The 17795-nt window shown below is 42.6% G+C and overlaps 1 protein-coding gene across 9 annotated transcripts in view; it reads left to right on the forward strand.

Annotated features, from left to right (window-relative positions):
* Positions 1-14921, forward strand: part of MOB2 (MOB kinase activator 2) — a 112635-nt gene extending 97714 nt beyond the window's left edge. For all 9 annotated transcript variants that reach the window (XM_083838570.1, XM_083838577.1, XM_083838578.1 and 6 more), the window contains 4 exons: positions 4150-4310; positions 5532-5625; positions 11820-11944; positions 13610-14921. In XM_083838570.1, the coding sequence (XP_083694696.1) occupies positions 4150-4310; positions 5532-5625; positions 11820-11944; positions 13610-13920 (691 nt within the window). In that variant the 3' untranslated portion in view covers positions 13921-14921. The remainder of the gene's footprint in view (positions 1-4149; positions 4311-5531; positions 5626-11819; positions 11945-13609) is intronic.
* Positions 14922-17795: the final 2874 nt, after the last annotated feature.

Below are 17795 nucleotides of genomic sequence, written 5' to 3' on the forward strand. Positions count from 1 at the left end.
GCAACACGTAATTTTTCATATTTGTGTGCTTCAAAATGAAAAACTGAGGAAGGCCTCTTGCATGTAAACACGGCAGCACGAAGGGAGTGACGGATGGTTCTCTTTGCGCGCTGGGAGTTGGCTCCACGTAGGTGGTGTTTTCTTACAGGCCTTTGAAACAACAGGAGTTTGGAGGGAGGGGAGAGCAGAAGCAAGGAAGCAGACTTCTGAGCTTTAGGCTTTCTGGTACTTCTGTTAATTTTGAACGTCTGAGCCTTGGTTTATCTGGAACACAGAGCTGTTACTTGTTGACTCTTCATCATACAGAATCGTGTTTCTTGAACTGTTTTCTCAATACTGCTGTATGCTCCAGCTTTGTAAGTCTATAAAGAAAATGCTTTAGTATCGACCACTATTGACAGTTTCTAACCTAAACCTACGGTTTTGCAACCCAGGCTGAGCATGATTAAATTAATACTACAAAGTCTGATTTTACAACCTGAGTCGTGCCTGAGGGAAGATGTGTGGTCCAATTTAAAACCTGGCGATGTTAAGACTGGAATTTATTTTGTTTGTACTTAAAACATTTGAGCCATGTAATATCCCAAGCAGGTCATGAAGATCTGCTGGTAGAAACAATTTTCTGGGGTCTTGTGTTAGTCCTCAGCAGCTGCAAAAGGTTAAAAAGAAGTTTGTGCTGCAGATGATACTCGGACATTCAGGTTTCAGTGGTGTGAGTAAAACCCGCTGGGTATCGGTGACAGTTGTGATTAGGGGCCTCATTGCAGGCTCAGTGATGGTATTCACGAGTCCAGCTCTTTCTTAAATCCAGGCAGAGCGTTGGGAAGCTTCTGTTTGAGGCGATCCAGTTCCAGACTGAGGCAGTTGTGGAAAGCCTTGCAGCCTGTTGAGAAGTGCCTGCATGTACTAATGTGTGGGAATGAGTTGGCTTTGTAAAAGGACCACGTATAATCAGCACATTTGTGAACTCTATCTAGCATAGAATGTTTGTTGGGTTTCTTGGAGAGAAGGTGCTGAAGGGAGGACAAGGTAAAGGTGATGCACGTGCTCTTGCTGGAAGGCCTGCCTCGGCCTCCCATGCCTGCCCTGCGTGCTTTTCCTCCAAGGCCTGGCTCCGTCACCTCCCCATCCCTCCGTGTTTGATCCCCGTCCCCTAACCCCTCCTCTCAGAAGCTGCTCTAAGCTGATGTGGTGCAGCCCTGACCCGGGGACCTTGGTTTATCCTGGAGTAAAGCAAAGATACAAACTCTGTTCTGTCCACACTGCTTAGCACCGATAGCTTTCCTCCCCAGGTGGTTAACGCGGTTTGTCAAACCAGTCTTACATTGAGGGTATTTTCTGCCTCAGTGTTACTGAACTATAACTCTCTTTAGAGTTTCTTTTTCTCTTAAAAAATGAACTTATCCTTCAGTGTCAGAATCCTGTTCCTCCCCCCTAGATAAACGACCAAAATGGCAAACCACCCAGCTGAAAAAAACCACCACAGCCTAAGAGTATATTCTGGGTTGACCTTCGTATTGTCTGTCAAAGGCCCAGTGAAGGTACGGCAGGGAGCGTGCCAGGCCTGGCTTTAGCAGCCTAGGAGTAAGGCAGCCTGTGCTTGGAATTAAGCAAATTAGTGGCCTCACGTATTTTTGGCTAGCTCAGGGCCAAGTGCATAGTATCAACTGGATTTATGGTGTTTGCTGTCAGGGTAGGGTGGTTTCAAGTCTTAACATGGTATTCCTGCAGAAGAAAGAGGACAAACATGTTGCTTCATCTGTGATAAAGTCGGGTTACAGGCTATCCAGCAAGACTGTTCCTTCATGCCATTATGTTTTCCTTGAGTATTATCAAGTTCTGTGAAAACCTGCAGCCTCACGCCCAAGCATAAATGAAGGACACAGAATCATACCTTTAAATACCTTCAATGCCTTCCTGCAATTCTTTCATGGTCGTTTCTTTCTTATCTACAGGTCATTTTTACATGGTGAGGTTCAAAAGCAATCTTGCAAACGTAAGGGTTTGAAGACAAGAATACTTAGCTAAGAACCAGGATCTAAGACATCCCTTTGGGCACCAGCTGTGAGAATTAGTCCAGGTTGCTTCATTAAATCAACCCAAGGGACATATCTTGCTGGCTTCCTTTGAATTGAAGGGCATTCCAGTGGAAAAAGGAGATGGCAGGGAAATGTGCAAGAGAAGTAGCTACACAGTAAACTAACTAGTCTCTGTAAATACTGGTTTTAGTTTATTCTCCTACTGTATATGTAGTCTTTAAAAGGATATTCATGTCACAGGCACCCTCTTTCTAATGGTGACATTACACGTGTGGAAATGCAGCAGGACCGTCTTTTCCCTGCTGGAGAACTCTTTGCGATGGTTCCTGCGCATCTATGGCTTGTGAATACATTGTGAGGGTGTAAGTGTGTATCGTACTGCCATCATGAAGCTTTCCTTGATTTCTCCTTGCAGATGGCCTTCCTTCCTGGTCATAAAGTCCCTCCAGTCGCAGGTTACTGCTTAGAGGGAAGTATGACAAGGCTCAACCCAAGTTCTAGGCAGTAACCAGTGGCAGTCCCGGTAACTGAGCTGTAGTAAGCTATGGCAGGCATTCCTCTCTTGTAGAAGGCAAATCAAGGTCTCTCCCTACTACTGCAGTGTTGAAGATGTGAACCATGAGTCATTCTGAAGATAGGTTTAATGTACAGATCAGTAAAGAGCCCATAAAGAGAGAAATACAAAGAATTATTCTTTCTTTGGGGAAAGCACTGACGCGTGAAACACCATTCCAGGAAAAATGTGCATCCCAACCTCATAGCAAAAATCAAGCACTTATCTTAGGGGCGCAGGTGGAAGATTTTTTGAAGTGTGCTAAGAGCCATAATGTGAGGTCAATTTCCTTTGGATGGGATCCAGATGAGTTTCAGCAGCAAACTTAACACACTCATCTGCAAAGTTGGGCTTGTCTTGACTTCACAGACCCTTAAAAACCTGCTCTTTAACCAAGGAAATCTGGCATTAAAAAAAACCAACATCTCCTTGTGTGTATGTGATAATGCACAGTGAGTATTGCTTACTGCACGTGTCCCTCACCATGAAATACATCTTCTGTTTCTGGTTAGCTGGAATTTATAACTAGAAGTGTATGGATTTGCAGCTGTTTGACCACACAGCCTAAAAAAGCCAAAGTGCTGACCCACTGTCCTTCCTCAAATGTCCGTACTGAGCCCCCACCCCAGGAATATTGGTTGGGTACAACAAACGCTTTAGAAAATGGAGAAGAAATGTCACAATATGCTGTGGAGGTAAATGCACTTTATGGGATTCTGGAATGCCCTTTGTCGGCTTTTATAAACACAAGCAGAGGGTTATTTCATGATGCAGCTCTGCCAGTAGCTTTTTGCATTGGATTTTGCAGGATTTTCAGGGAAAAAAAAATTGAACTAGGATCAGATATAATGGGAGTTGAGAAAGGAGGTGTTTTTGTAGTTGTCAGTGCTTCTAGCTGAAGTCACAAATGCACGCTTCCAGAAGATGGTGTGGAATACCAGAGAATGTAGTGCCACAGCACCAAGGAACACTGTGGCTCTGAATAAGCAGTGCCAGCACATCGTGTGGAAAGAGCGTTTTTCCAAATGAGAGCTATCTTCTTGCAGCAGTCTGCTTTTACTGTCCCTCAAGCTCCCGTTCTGCAGGTGACAGCTACCTGTGATGCAGCAGCTTGTTGGTGTACTCACATCAGAGCAGCTCCTTTGGGCACAGTGCCATGCTGCTGTCACGACTGTTCACAGGTGTACGGAGAGACTGTCACTCTCCCACATGATTTGCAATCTAAACTTACAAAAGGACAATGGAGACGGAATGGCTCAGTCTCAAGTTTCTTAACCATTCAAAACTTTCCTAGTAACGTGAAAACAGTGACTGAATCAAATGCACTTTCTAAAAAACAATCTTTTGCTTTAATAAACAACAACAAAAAAGGTTAAGTTGATGGGAAGGAAGGCAGGAGGAGCACTATAAACAGGAATAAATATAATATAAATACAAATGTATTATAATTTTTTAAAATATAAATACAGGATTTTGTATAAACCAACTTCTTTCAGGTTTCTATAGCTGTTCATCAGCAGTAGAGGTAACCCTTCTTTTCTTTTTAATCTCTTGCAGGAAGTCCAAGGGAAAGCCAAACGGTAAAAAGCCAGCACCGGAAGAGAAGAAGCTTTACCTAGAGCCAGAATACACAAAATCCAGAATTACTGACTTCGAATTTAAGGAGCTAGTGATGTTACCACGAGAAATAGACCTCAACGAGTGGCTAGCCAGCAACAGTGAGTATTGCGATCGTATAGCTCTGAGGTTGCTGTCCACGCCCAAGAAGGCACTCATTCACTGTTTCTTTTTACTGATTTCAGTGCTTAGAAAAACACGCAATGACTATTTATGCGTACTGCATAATGCATGCCATTATACCTTGCATAGTAATTAAGCTGTCTTAACATACAAACCAGCTGTGCTCAGCAGCAGGGGATGCTTGATGCGTTTCTTCCTTCCAACTCACCCACAGTGGCACTGAGGGCATTAGGGCTTCTGATGCTCTTTTGAGGACCATTGCTTCGTCTTCGACTGCTCTGCTAAACCTGCTGGTTCAGCAGGTTTCTGACTCAAGCTATTGGCTTTCCAAAAACACTGTAAAAATGCTTCTTTAGTAAAACTTATATGCAAGGCAGTTATGCTTAAAACCAGACGTTTTGATGTCTTTTGGTTAGATTTCTGTTCTCCATTCCTTCCAAGCTTTGGAGGAATTACTGTGAATTTAAACCATAGTCAGGCCGGAACTCAAAGAAGTGACTGAGTACTGTGACTGAATGCTGTATCTGTGCATCTCAGTTCTGACGTACGATACTTTTATGTGCTGCTGCTTCATCTGCCAGTTCTAACCTGCAGCCTCGACCCAGTCTTGTTTGTATTTTCAACAGTATGTGGTAGTAGCAAGAAAGTTCTTTAAACTGCACCAGGAAAGTTTATAGAGGCTCATTAAGAAAACTGAGGTGCCCCAGAGGAGTAGCAAAATGTTAAATATCTTAGGAGATTTTTAAAAAGTAGAATTGTACTAGTTTTCATGCTTTTTTTTTTTTTAAGATATATCATTAGGATTGTTAATGTTGTTTTGTAGCCACTGTGCATTTTATGTCTGACTTCAAAATAATGTAGCAAATCGTTTGCCTTCAGCTTGGAGTAGAGTATTCTGCTGTAAAGGTAACGCTGATGATGACAGAGACACTTTCCAGTCTCGCTGCTTAGTGAGTAATAACAGCTGATGCATCATGGCGCTTTCATCTTAAATCAAAACAAGAGCTTTCATTCTCTGTACCTCTTTGTTTTGCAGTTCATCATTAGACTCGTTTAACTAAATCATGTTTAAATATATACGCAAGCTCCAAGACACTGAGGTCACTTCACTTGATCTATTTAAATAATTGTCTGGAGGACAAGCAGTGTTTGAAAGTACTTTACTTCTGAATTTCTTTTCCTTTGTGTTTATTTTTCAGCAACAACTTTCTTTCATCACATCAACTTACAATATAGTACAATCTCAGAATTCTGTACAGGAGAGTCGTGTCAGACCATGGCAGTGTGCAATACGTAAGTCAGTATTTACTATTACGGGCTTTCCGTGAAGTCTTGAGTGTGGCCTGGGGGAGAATTTTGGTGTTAGTTGGCACTGGGCAAGCACATCTCTTCAATCAATCAGGATGTGGAAGCTGTGTATCCTTTTCCCTCCCCTCAGTAGCGAAGTGTGGTGGCAATGTGTTTTTGTGAAGGAGTAGGAGGACCAGATCTTTGACTGTTCTGAGCTGGTTTTATAAGGTCAGATCAGAGAGGCAAATTGCCATGTGTTTAGCTTGGAGGGAGGAGAAGCAGAAAAAAGGCAAAACTGTCCTTACTGGTACCACTGCTGGGATTCCAGAGGAGGCAGGGAAGGATAAATGAATTGTGAAAACCTCAGTGGGTGCTTTTGATATCCAGAGTACTGACAGAGCACCAGGCTGCTGATGGATAACCTCGAGCCTGACGTGAGCTGCTGGCTTTCTGCCTGAGCCCCTGGGCACAGAGGGCACAAGTGGCAGCTTTGCAAAGAGCACAGAAAACGTTTTGGTTTGGCGCTCTCCCTGTGTAGGGCTTAGTGGACTTTTTAAACATTGACTAACTGTCACTTATGAAAGAAGGCTTTGTAGTTTTGCTGTACATGGTGAATATAAGAAAAAGTTACCATAAACTCCTGCTCTTGATTAGCACAGTCCAACATGATGGAAAATGAGATCCACTTGAGTATGAATAAGCCTGTTGTGTTTTTTTCTCCAGCACATGTGTTGATAGTCCCATTCTTCCCTCCTCTTGCATTTCCTGGGATTAATTTTGTTAAGATGGATTTTAAAACAGAAGACTGAGCTGTTAATGTTATAGTACATCAAACAGGCATCCTAGGAAATGTATGGAACAGAACCAGAGCTCTGTATTGTATCTCTAATGATAATTACTTAGTGCTTAAAAGGAATCCTTGCTTAATGTGCTAGGCTATCTAGTACACTTGAAATTAATATCAGGGGCCTTCTTTGAGAATGCTCTGAAGAATGCAAAGTGTACAGAGGATATTTTTGCATGTAAAAGTTGGAAAGATAACTGTCAGTAGAGAATTAAAGGCTGTGCTAGGGGCTTTGAAAGCAGGCTGGAACAGAAAGTAATAAATCTCTGCTGGACTCAGATTTTATCAAAAGTAGACAGTATGTCTCTAAATGAGAAATGGTGATCAGTAAAATGGGTGTTTTGTTGACTCTTGTTCCCAAGCTTTCTCATGTTTTAATTCCTGATGTAGCACTGGCTGTCCAAAGGACTGAGCTTAACTGTTGATTGGCTTGTCTGATGGGAAATGTTGGCTAAAAGGAGATGGTGAGAGGCTAGTCAGCGTTGCTCCATTCTGCTGTATTGACTCTTAAACAAGAGTTCTCTGTAAGCAGCTTGTGCTGCAGAATAAAGAAAGGAAGTGTCTGTAGGTGGCTCCAGCTGCAGTCTGTATTTTTAGTGGTGAGGACCAATAGCTGAATGTTCCTATCCTTTGTTTTGGAAAACTGAAAATTGCACTACTTGGGAATAACAGGAAACATGGCTACACTTGTGTGAAACGCTTGAAATGGTTTGTGTTTAACTAAATCAGAACAACTTCAGTTATCTTCCTGTACTTGGGGGGCTGATGACTGATTCATGTTGCATATTTCATTCTGCTGTTCATCTAGCTCTATGCCTCAGTGCAGTTCAGTTTTGAAGACCCTGTTCATAATTGTGTTCTCCAAATATCTCCAATGACAGTTCTGGATATTCCTTATCTTTATGTTCTGCCTTTCCTCATTCTTCTTTTTTGGAAGAGAGATGCCTAAACACGGAGAACTGCCTCAAAGATGCATGCTTGTTTATGTCCAACTGTGACTATTACAAAGCTATACGTTCCCCCTGACTTTTTAATTTTAAAATCTTGTCCTAATGAAGTAAGGTTAAATGGGTGCTTGTTGTGTAGGAGAAACACCAGTTGATGTGATTTGTCCTGCCTCTGACCTGTCTGTAGTACATGAAGAACATCACCTAAGCATTAGAGTCAGTTGCTTATTAGCCTGACAAGACAGCCCTGGTCTGACCTTCTGTGACTGTGATGTGTGTGCGTTCAGCAGCAGCAGCTACCTGTGTGTTAGGTTGCCACAGCATGCCAGTATTTTGGAATAAGGGTGATGTTGGCTGTTTTTTGCAGTGTTGATTTCTTTAGCTCAGTGTGAAGTTCTGCATTTGTTCCTCCTATGTGCTTTCCTTGCCCAGTTCCCCGAGGCGTGTTTTGGATCACACCCTTCTGGTCGTACCTAAGGAAGGCTTTCTGTATTTATGGCTGGGATGTTGAATTAACAATGCAGAACAGGTTGCTTGTCTAGTTCCTTTGCATTCAAACTCACTGCAAATACTCAATCCTAAGTTCAGAGGACTTACTGGCAAAATAAACACAAGTTGCAATTTAACATTCGAGGTAAGGTTTTAACATCTCAGAAGTTCCAGCCAAGTGACAAACTGCAGACAGATGCAGCTTTCAGCTCTCTGTCAGATATATGAGATAACACAGCCATCTGCACACAGTGAGAAAGAGAATTTCTGCCTAGGGTCACAAAGAGACATCTGACCAAAGCTTAGTCTCCTTGTAGGACAGATGGAAGCATTTGCTGGCAAGGTGGGATAATGCCAAGAAAAATAAGGGAATGACCACTTATCTTTGAAATTTAGGGAGGGTCACCCAAGTGTAACTTGGGAAGTCACTTAATTTTGTTCATTAATAAGTTTATCGCTTGCTGTAAAGCAGGTACTATATACATTATAGATTATTATTATTAGGCAAGCTAAGGTTCCCCACCATGGCCTGTAAACTGGTTCTCTATAGCTGACATTGGGGCAAAATTTCTAAAAAGTGCTGAAGAGAGTGGATAACTAAGAGCCTGTGTGAGTGCTGTTCACTAGGTTGAGATTACAAAACTCTCCAGGCAGAAATTAAGAAGTGATACAAATTTCTAAGCAGCCTACAGATAAGAGTGAGAAGTCTCATTTTGGTCCATTAAAACCCCTTAAGGAATAAGGAATAAATTCCTTATTACTCATTTTTTTCCCTAATCTTGCAATCTATCTCCTGTCTGTGTTATCCTTAGTGTCCCTGACTACAGAAGTTCTTTGCAACTCAAACTTGCATGTTCTGTAGTGTCTTATTCTTCAGTTCCCTGAGCTTCTACACAGTGGCTCTTTTTTCCTTTTTTTTTTTTTTCCATCTAAATGTTGTTTTGCCCCGTCAAACCATCAAAGCTATTCCAAGTTGCTGCCAAGCACTGTATTACAGCCCTTGCACTTTATACAATTTGCTATCCTTCCTTCTTCATAACCTGTCTTCTGGCATTTATAGCAGGACTGTCTCACCCTCCTTTCCAGACATCGTACCGCTAGTGCATTTGCCTCTCCCTCCTTACAGAAGCTTTTCCTATATACTAAAGTAGCCTCTGGTCTGCCATGGCTTCTCTGTGTGCAGTAACAGCTGTATGGTCCTCCTTAAACTCGCCAGCACAAAACCAGAATGTTTTGTAGGGAAAGGGATAAAATATGTACACATATTAAGACATGGCACTGTGACTGACTCCGTATTTGTTTTACTTTGTTATTTGTATAACAGGCTTTTCTACGTTAAACCCATTAGTAATTGTTCCCTGGGACTTAGAATGGGAGCTGCAAACTCCTTGTGCTCTCCATACTGGGAAAGTTTAAGTTGCCAAAATTTTACATATGGAATGGAATCAAAATCTGTATCATGTAAGCACTTTTCGAGAAGTGCCTTTAAGTGTCTGTCTTCATGTCCTGTTTGCTCCCCATCCCTTGCCTAATATGGGGCTGTGCTGTCACAGAGCCAGTGGTGGAATGCACTCAGACTTCTGTGCCCAGCTGAGCCCCTCGATGGCCCCAACCTGGAGATAACTCCAGCGCGGTGGGAGCTGCTCCCTGCCTGAGATGTTTGTGGCACGCCAGGGGCTCCTTCCTTTCTTTCTTCAAGACACGTGAAGACTTTGTTCACAGAGCTTGAAACACAGGGAAGACAAATGATTCTTATCAAACAGGACAATCCCTGTAGTTATCCCCTTACTCTTAATGATTTTTCTGAATTCCCATTTTGCATAATCAGCTTAACTGTTAAGGAAAGGCAAAAGGGATGTACAGTGGGATGTTGTAGCAGATTTATTCACTTACATTTTTGTGTAAGTGAACTTGCACAGTTGCCAAATTGTTTCTTTTAACTAAAATCCAATTATCCAGATTTGGGTTTGTGCCTAAGGGCAACTCCAAACTGTTCTGTTTTGTAGCTGAGGATTTCTGCAGCATGTAGGAACTGCTGAGGAGCAGACAGTCCAGTCTGCTGCTGCTCTGGTCTTAAGACCCAAAATAAGTCAAGAGTTGCCTAGAACTGCCTTCCTCCAGCTTAACACAGGGCTAGACAAAGGAGGGACCATGGCTTGGGTTTGCACACCACATTGTGCAATTCCCTACATGTGGATTGTATAAAGGAAGTGAGCAGCAATGAGCAGAGCCCACCCCTAAGGCCCTAAATTCTAGTGTTGATGCCTGGCATAGCTCTGCAAAGACCTTTTAACTCCTGCTGTTTCCATTCACTTACCTTTTTGTGCCCTTTTGCAGGCCGTCCTGCTACCTCCAGTAAACAATGGAGTGACCAAGCACCACATGCTGAAAATGCACTGAAAGACAAATTCTAAACCTTAGGTGTCTGCAGAACTAGTTTTCAATTGTATTTCCTCTCTTTAAAGTCTGAGCTGACTTCTGTACTGTTTCCTCTTGTCTTCATATGGCTTGGGGCATGAACTGTTCCTTACTGTCTTCACATCACCCCCCTCAGGTCCCTGAAGAATCTTTCCGGGCAATGAAAACAAGCTGTCAATTAGAACTTTTCAGTTGCTACATACCATTTTTCTTCAGTTGCTTCAGGACTATTCTGCTGGTCAGTATACGTAAAACTCCACTTCCCAAGTGGCACCTGTCGGTCCTTCTAGTTTAACAGTCTAGTCCTGTTAGATACAGAAAAAAAACAACATTGAATCTTTATTTCCTTGCCAAAAAAAAGTGTCCAAAAGTGTCTAAACTTCCCACTGAAGAAAGAAAAATGTTATCAAGCAACTGAGAAGTCCAATACAATGGATTTCTTATCAGTCTCATAATGGCCAGCACCTGGAGCTTACACTGTTTGAAGGAAGAGTTCAGGAATTGGAACTCAGATAACTCTAATGTGACATAGACCAAAAAAAAAAAGTTTTTCAGATAAAGAAATCAGCAAAACCATTTCTTACAGTGGATAGCTGCTCTTGGTAACAGCAGTGTGCTTTCTGAGAATGACAGAATGGCTTAGGACATCCACAGCTTCTCTGGGCAGCCTGTTGCAGTGCCTCACCACCCTCAAATTAAGCATCCTTTAATTAACCATGATTTAAAGAAACAAAAAAAGAAAGGAACAAAAGTTTGAGTTCTTTTACAGCCTTCAGATTCCTCTCTCAGGTGACTGCAATAGTTATTAGGGAATGTTTCTGTTTTATTTCAGTGGCTGCAGCTGATCAAGATGATGATTACAGTTGCTTTTGAAAAGCCTCACAATATGCTAATTTTTCCTGTTCCTTTAAAATCCAACAGGATTATTCCCTGGTGGCAGTGTAAAATGTAAATTCCACTCGTTTAGGGTGTTTGGAAACAAAGGAGCAGGCTTTTGAGGCACATATAGGTAGGGATGTCCAAAAGGGCCATGAAAACATTCCCCAGATAGGATTTTGGAACAGGTTTTGTACTGTTCAAAAACACTACAAGTATCTCAGAGCACCAGCTTTGAAAAAGCTGGTGTTTTGGAGCCACCTTCTGTCTATTTAATAATACTACACTACAAGACTAATTTTTGTTTGATGATGTATGATGTTAAACATTAGAAGTTTTATCACTTTTTAAAAGGCAGCAGTGTTACAATAGTTATATAATGCCTTCCTGTACAGTTTTATGGACTGTAAACCCTCAGTCTGTTTACGGATAGGTAGCTGTCACTGCCCCTCCTGGGAGACTTCAGCAGCCTTTCTGTGCTTGGTATTACTTGGCAGTGGCAAGTGATGATCTATTTCAGTAATGTTGCAGTTGTTGTTTTATATTATTTAGACACTAACCTCTTAGGAGTTGAGCTGAGGATCCGAGGTACAACATGGTGACGCTGTCGATTCTCTCCACAGACAGTACTACTGGTATGATGAGCGGGGAAAGAAGATCAAGTGCACTGCTCCTCAGTATGTTGACTTCGTCATGAGTTCTGTGCAGAAACTAGTGACAGATGAGGACGTCTTTCCAACAAAATACGGTAGGCTTACCTTTGGGCAGGTGCTTCCTGGGGCTTTTTGCAGATGCCATAAGTAAGGTGGAAGTTGGCATATATGCATTCAGCATACATATTAATACCAGACAACTTCACACTTGTTTTTCGAAGGGAGATTTTAATTTTGGTTCATTTGTACAGTAACAAAGACTTGTGCTGTTGGCATAGGAACTGGGGTGAAAGACTCCCCATCCTGTCCCCTTGGCTTACATTTCATCAGGACATCTTTTTCTTGAAGTGCTTCAAGATCGTCTAGGAAAAAGCCTGTATTCAGAGAGGAGAAAAACTGTCAGTATGTGGGTTTTTAACATGGTGCGTTGCTAGTAAAATTTAGCCTTGTTGGTTTTTTATTATATCCTTTAGAGCCCTAATGTATTAAGGGGGAAATAAATTGCGTTGTCAGGAATGTGGCTAGTCTTCCTTGCCTAACAGATTGTTTAGAATCTCCTTTCCCCTCCAGAAATTAAATAAGAACATGATTTTTAAGGACTGAAAAGAAACAAAAGTAATTTTAACTCAATTTATAACTTAACAAGATAGCTACTTGCAATGCCTTTGATTAAGGGGAAAAACACAGAGACTTGTTGAGCAGAAGTTATTGTAGATGGGCTTAATCTGGACTAAAAGCATCTGGCTTCTTGAGTCCCTTCACCAGATAGCTGGGGAACTAGGATGTTACAGTATCATGCATGTTCAGCAGACAGCATTTACCTATAAGCATCTGGGAGGAGGCAATGCCCAGTAAGCCAGGCGTAGTTTGAGTTTTTGTTGTTATTTTTGTTATTATTGTTTTAAATATGCTAATTCAAAAGGCAACAAGGCCTTTCATGTAAGTCACTGTGTCCAGGGTGTACTGTAGACCAGTAACGTACTTCCTGTTGTGCATCACGCTTAGGATGGCAGGTTTTTCTTTTTTGCTTGCCTCAGTTTCACTTTCAGCATCACCAGCAGTGGTTGTCCAACCGTTGTCTTTTACAATGAGGGCAGAGTAATGCTCCAGCAAGAATCACAGAATTGTAGGGGTTGGAAGGGACCTCGAGAGATCATCGGGTCCAACCCCCCTGCCAAAGCAGGTTCCCTAGAGCAAATTGCACAGGTAGGCAAGCATCATTTGGATCGCACCTGAGAGAAGGCAGCCAGTATTTCCTTCCATTTCTTCGGCCATTTGATAGAATTTCAATAATGAAATGAGGGAAGTCTGCCAAGTACTTTAGTTTCCATTTCGTGATCTGTTAAATGGTCTCATAACTATTATGCACTTTCAGCAGAAAGATCTGTTCCTCCTGGACAAACTAGATAAGAACCCAGAAGAACCTCTCATTATTTTTATAGCCAGTATCAAAAAAATTGTGGTTTAAAGAATGATTACATTTTCTTCCTGATTTTTGAACCATAGGGTTTAAAAGCTTAACTTTAAATGAAAACACTTAAAACCTTAGACTCTTCCCCTTACGTCTTGTAAAAAGAACATGTTGGGAAGATGATACAGGGCCCGTGAGTTGCCTGTGAAGTTACTGCCTTTGTTGCCCATGAGTTGCCTTTAAGGTGGGCTGGTTGCACTTACCCACAGCCTGGCCAGGACAAAATGCTGATGTGGAGCTCAAGGTGACCAGCTGGAACTGTCACGGTGTTTCTCTGTCTTCCTTTCAGGCAAGGAATTCCCAAACTCGTTTGAGTCCTTAGTGAAGAAGATCTGCAAGTACCTGTTCCACGTGCTGGCCCATATTTACTCCTCACACTTTAAGGAGACTTTGGCACTGGAGCTGCACGGACATTTAAACACGCTCTACACACACTTTATCCTATTCATCAGGGAGTTCAACCTGGTGGACCCTAAAGAGACCACCATCATGGACGACCTCACAGAGGTCCTCTGCAGCAGCAGTGGGAGCAGCAGTAACGGGAGCGGCAACGGGAGCAACAACAGCGCAGGAGCACAGAACCACGTGAAAGAGAGATGAGCCCTCCTACAGGATCTAAACTAACATTAAAAACAATATTATATATTATGTGTGTATGTGTATGTATATGTTCAGATATACATACAGACATATACAGCAATGAAAGCTGAAAGAAATTATGCTGCCACCACAGGACGTGTAGTCATATGGGACTGTATGGAGCTTTGGTTTAATGCGCCACCTGGCGAGAAGTTGCACCAATTTTATTTTATTTTCTGTCCACTCCTCCTTTTACCTATTCAGATGGATGATGAGTGCTGTTTTTAGAGAAGAGCCAAGCTTGAGAGTGGGGCCACTCTTGGCTTTTTTTTGTTTTGGTTTGGTTGTTTTGGTTTTTCTTTCTTTGGTCTTGAGTGCAAGCCCTTTGTCTTTCTAGGATGGTGGTCCTGCCATTTTAAAATTATCTATTATATTATAAGAAGTGACTTTTACTTTGAAGTGGCTTAAAATGCAGATTTGTTTGTGTTTTTTTTTGGGGGGGGGAGGGGGGGTGGTTTTTTGTTTGGTTTTCCATAGACTGCCCCTTACCCCCTGCCAAAAACTCCCCGTTGAGTGCATCTTGCCCTTTGCTAGCTTGGAATGGGAAGCAACTCCTGGCTTGACTAGAGTAGCAAGTAGGGGCTTGCTACGTGCTGAGAGTGGGCATGATTCTCCAGTTGTCCCATCTACCTGGTCACAACGTGTGAACATGCAAGAGGATCCACAAGCCTTTCTGCTTATCGCTCCTACAAAATATAGGCTCTCTTCTCTGCTCCCCCCACCTCCTCTTTTCCCAGGCACATCTCTATCAATAAAAAGCGTGAGATCACTGGAGTCTAAAACTTACCATGTGAAGAGCCACCACCATTTGCTTCTGTTGAATGGAGGCCCAGGGAGGGAGGAGAAGGGTATATTGAGTCCGTCACCGCCTGTGCTAGAAAGATGGCTGTTGGCATAAAATTATATTGTTGGCTTATTTTAGTTCATCTGTTCTATAATAATAAAAACAAATCTATCAGCCATAAGTTTTGGTTTTGTGTTTGCAGCGTCAAAAGTCACTGGAATCCACCCCAAGGCTTCCCTTTCACCACTGATGCAGTTAACCTTGCTGTCAGCCAGCTTTATGAACAGTTCTGAGTCTTCCACCCTGTAATCTAGCATTTATAATCAATTTGTTGCCCTTTCTGGTATTGCTAAGAACCTCCTCCCCAGGTAAACCTGCAGACCCAAGGATAAGGGACACATGGAAAGGAACAAATTTCCTGTCTTTACATACTTAAATATTGTAAATCTAGGGGCTCCTGGATACTTTGCAGCAAAAAGTGTATCACAGTATCTGGATCAATATTGTGTCTGGACAGCAATATTACTCTTTTTCTTACTATGTCCACTGAATTCTGGCACCCCAGATTTCCAGTTGGGAAAATGCCAAATTTTGCTTGCAATTGTGCTTCTACCCAGTCTGCAGCAAACACTCTCTGGGAATTGTTTGTTACTGCTTTTAAATCATTAGCCTGAGGTATATACATTATTAATAACTGACATGGCATGAATCCTAGAAAGGTTTCCTGATTGAGCTCTAACTGCACTGGGAGTCAGTGGAAAGGGGAAAAAGAGAGCAAGCTCAAGAGCAATGAGAACAACTGCAAAGAGAATAGACAAGGAAAAGTGCAAGTACAAAAAAGCACAAGCAAGAAGGGATGAAAAAAAGAAAAAGCTCAGCTAAGAAAAAAAGTCTGTGAAGACGTACACAAAAGCAACCATAGGTAAAGGAAGAAAAAGGTGCAAGTGAGAATAAAAATCAAGACATCATAAACATGAGGAAAAAAAGAGCAGGAAAAGGGAAGTAGAGGAGCATGTGGGAGAAAACATCCCCAGCTTTGTGGGCCCAGAGTTGTCACCTGCTTGTTTCCAGATTGCAGAAGTGTTTGAGGGCACGGCTTCCCCACCACGTCCTCCTGCTGATGCTGTCAAATGCAGATGAAAATTCCCGTTCGTTCTCCATTCACGCCGACCTGAGCCTTCCCATAACAATTTCCTACATCAAGGGACAAGTCTAGCATCAGCTGGTTTATCAGAAGCAAGCAGAAGCTATCAGAACAATGCCATTTGTAAGGCCCCTGTGCTACTTGCAGTGACAGCATACAGTAGAGAGAAAGGTAAGAAAGTAATAGCAAGACCATCAACCCAAATCCAAGTATTTCTGGTCATTCATTAGCTACTTGTAAAAAAAAAAAATGCACTCACTGTCTTCATAAAAGGCCAGTTAGAAATGACACACCTGGGAAAGGCTGGAGTTGAACAAGAGGCCGTTCATCTCGCTGGAAAGACTGCCTTAGCAGTGTGTTGTGGTCTCAAACTTCAGCGTGGACGCTATCAAATGTTTGGCTGTGCCTTACCTTCCCCTAGGAGAACCGACAGGACCGAGCAGTCTGGGAACCCATGCTTGGAGGCAAAGCAGCACACGTTGGTTCAGCTACCAGCACAGCGAAGTATATTTCCTCCAGGAGAGCCAGCGGTTGGTCGTGGCAGCTGTCCTGAGTTGCGTCTGCAGACATTTGATACGCCTGAAAGTACAGAAGCTTCAGCTAACAGAGTGATCTTTTTCATATTTTACAACCAGCTTAAGAGACAGCAAATAACAAATCCTATTTTAGCGCGGCCTACCCTGTTGATTTTAGCAGTGGGAATAAGGAAAACACTGAAATAAGTGCCAACACTAACAATCTTCCTGCCAGGCGTAAATATTACTGTAAAGATCAGCCGCGAGGTGTCCAAGCATATTTCAGAGGTTACTGAATTATGGTGTAATACAACATTATTGATACACAAGTGCCACCAAGCCTGCAAAGTACAGCCTGTCGGTGAGCGTCTGTGTGTGTCGCAGTTTGCCCTGTGGCCAGACAGAGTGCGAGTACTGAGCCCGAATCCCTTGGCATTTGGAAGAGGGGTGTAGGTCTCCTAACACAGAATTGGCACATGTCTGCTTACATGTGTTTTGTAAATTGATCAAAGCTGCTACAACAGAGGCACCTAATTAGTCCACGTTCAGTCCACCCTTCTTCCCCTCCCCTAGTGCTCAATGAAGTACAGCACCATTGCAGCACGGCTGCTGTGTAAAACAAGCACACAAACCAAACCGTTACACATCCTGCTAGAAGAAACCTTCCCAGCTATCCCCTTACCCCCAGCACACACCTTTTGCAGGCCTTCCCTCGTCAGACAAACTCTCAGCTGTACACCTGCCTCTGCAGTCCCTAACCAATTTTCAGGCCTAAAACCATGGTGATATGAGCTCAAGCCATCACAGGATAAAGTTTTTTTCTTAAAAACAACAATATCTCCATCTATGTTATGTAGGGTTATGTTCCCCGATGTTTGGTGTGCTGGACGCAAGAGTGAGATGCTGAAGAGCTGAGGCTGCATAAAGTAAAAGTAAAGCACAAAACACCAGCAAACTGAAACTTCTTTTTTCTTTTTGATGCAGTCACACAGCTACTTTGTGTTGTGATCAGTCTTTCTTTGAGGCTGATGTGTCCTTAACAAATCTGAGCATAAGTACTGGTAAGTAAAACCAGGACAACAGCTGCTTCGCACACAACACCTGGAGCAAACGCCAGCAGCAGGTAAGCAAGCAACAAGGTCAACAGCTCAGTGCCATAACATCAGCTGACTCTGGCCACTGGCAGCAACAGGACACGAGAACAGCACCACAAGTCTCACAGAGAGAAACAGCCACCTGCAGCACTGACCTCAAGGCAATAAACCGTAGGTATCATGGGAACAGCTTCACCCCAACCCAAAGAAAGCCCCAGAAGTGACAAGGTAGAAATTGAATCGGGTATCATCCAGCGCAACCTAGCAAAAGCATCTCTACACCCTGCTCTCTTGCCTGA

The sequence above is a fragment of the Anser anser genome (genome assembly GCF_964211835.1).
Source record: "Anser anser genome assembly, chromosome: 5".
NCBI lineage: Eukaryota > Metazoa > Chordata > Aves > Anseriformes > Anatidae > Anser > Anser anser.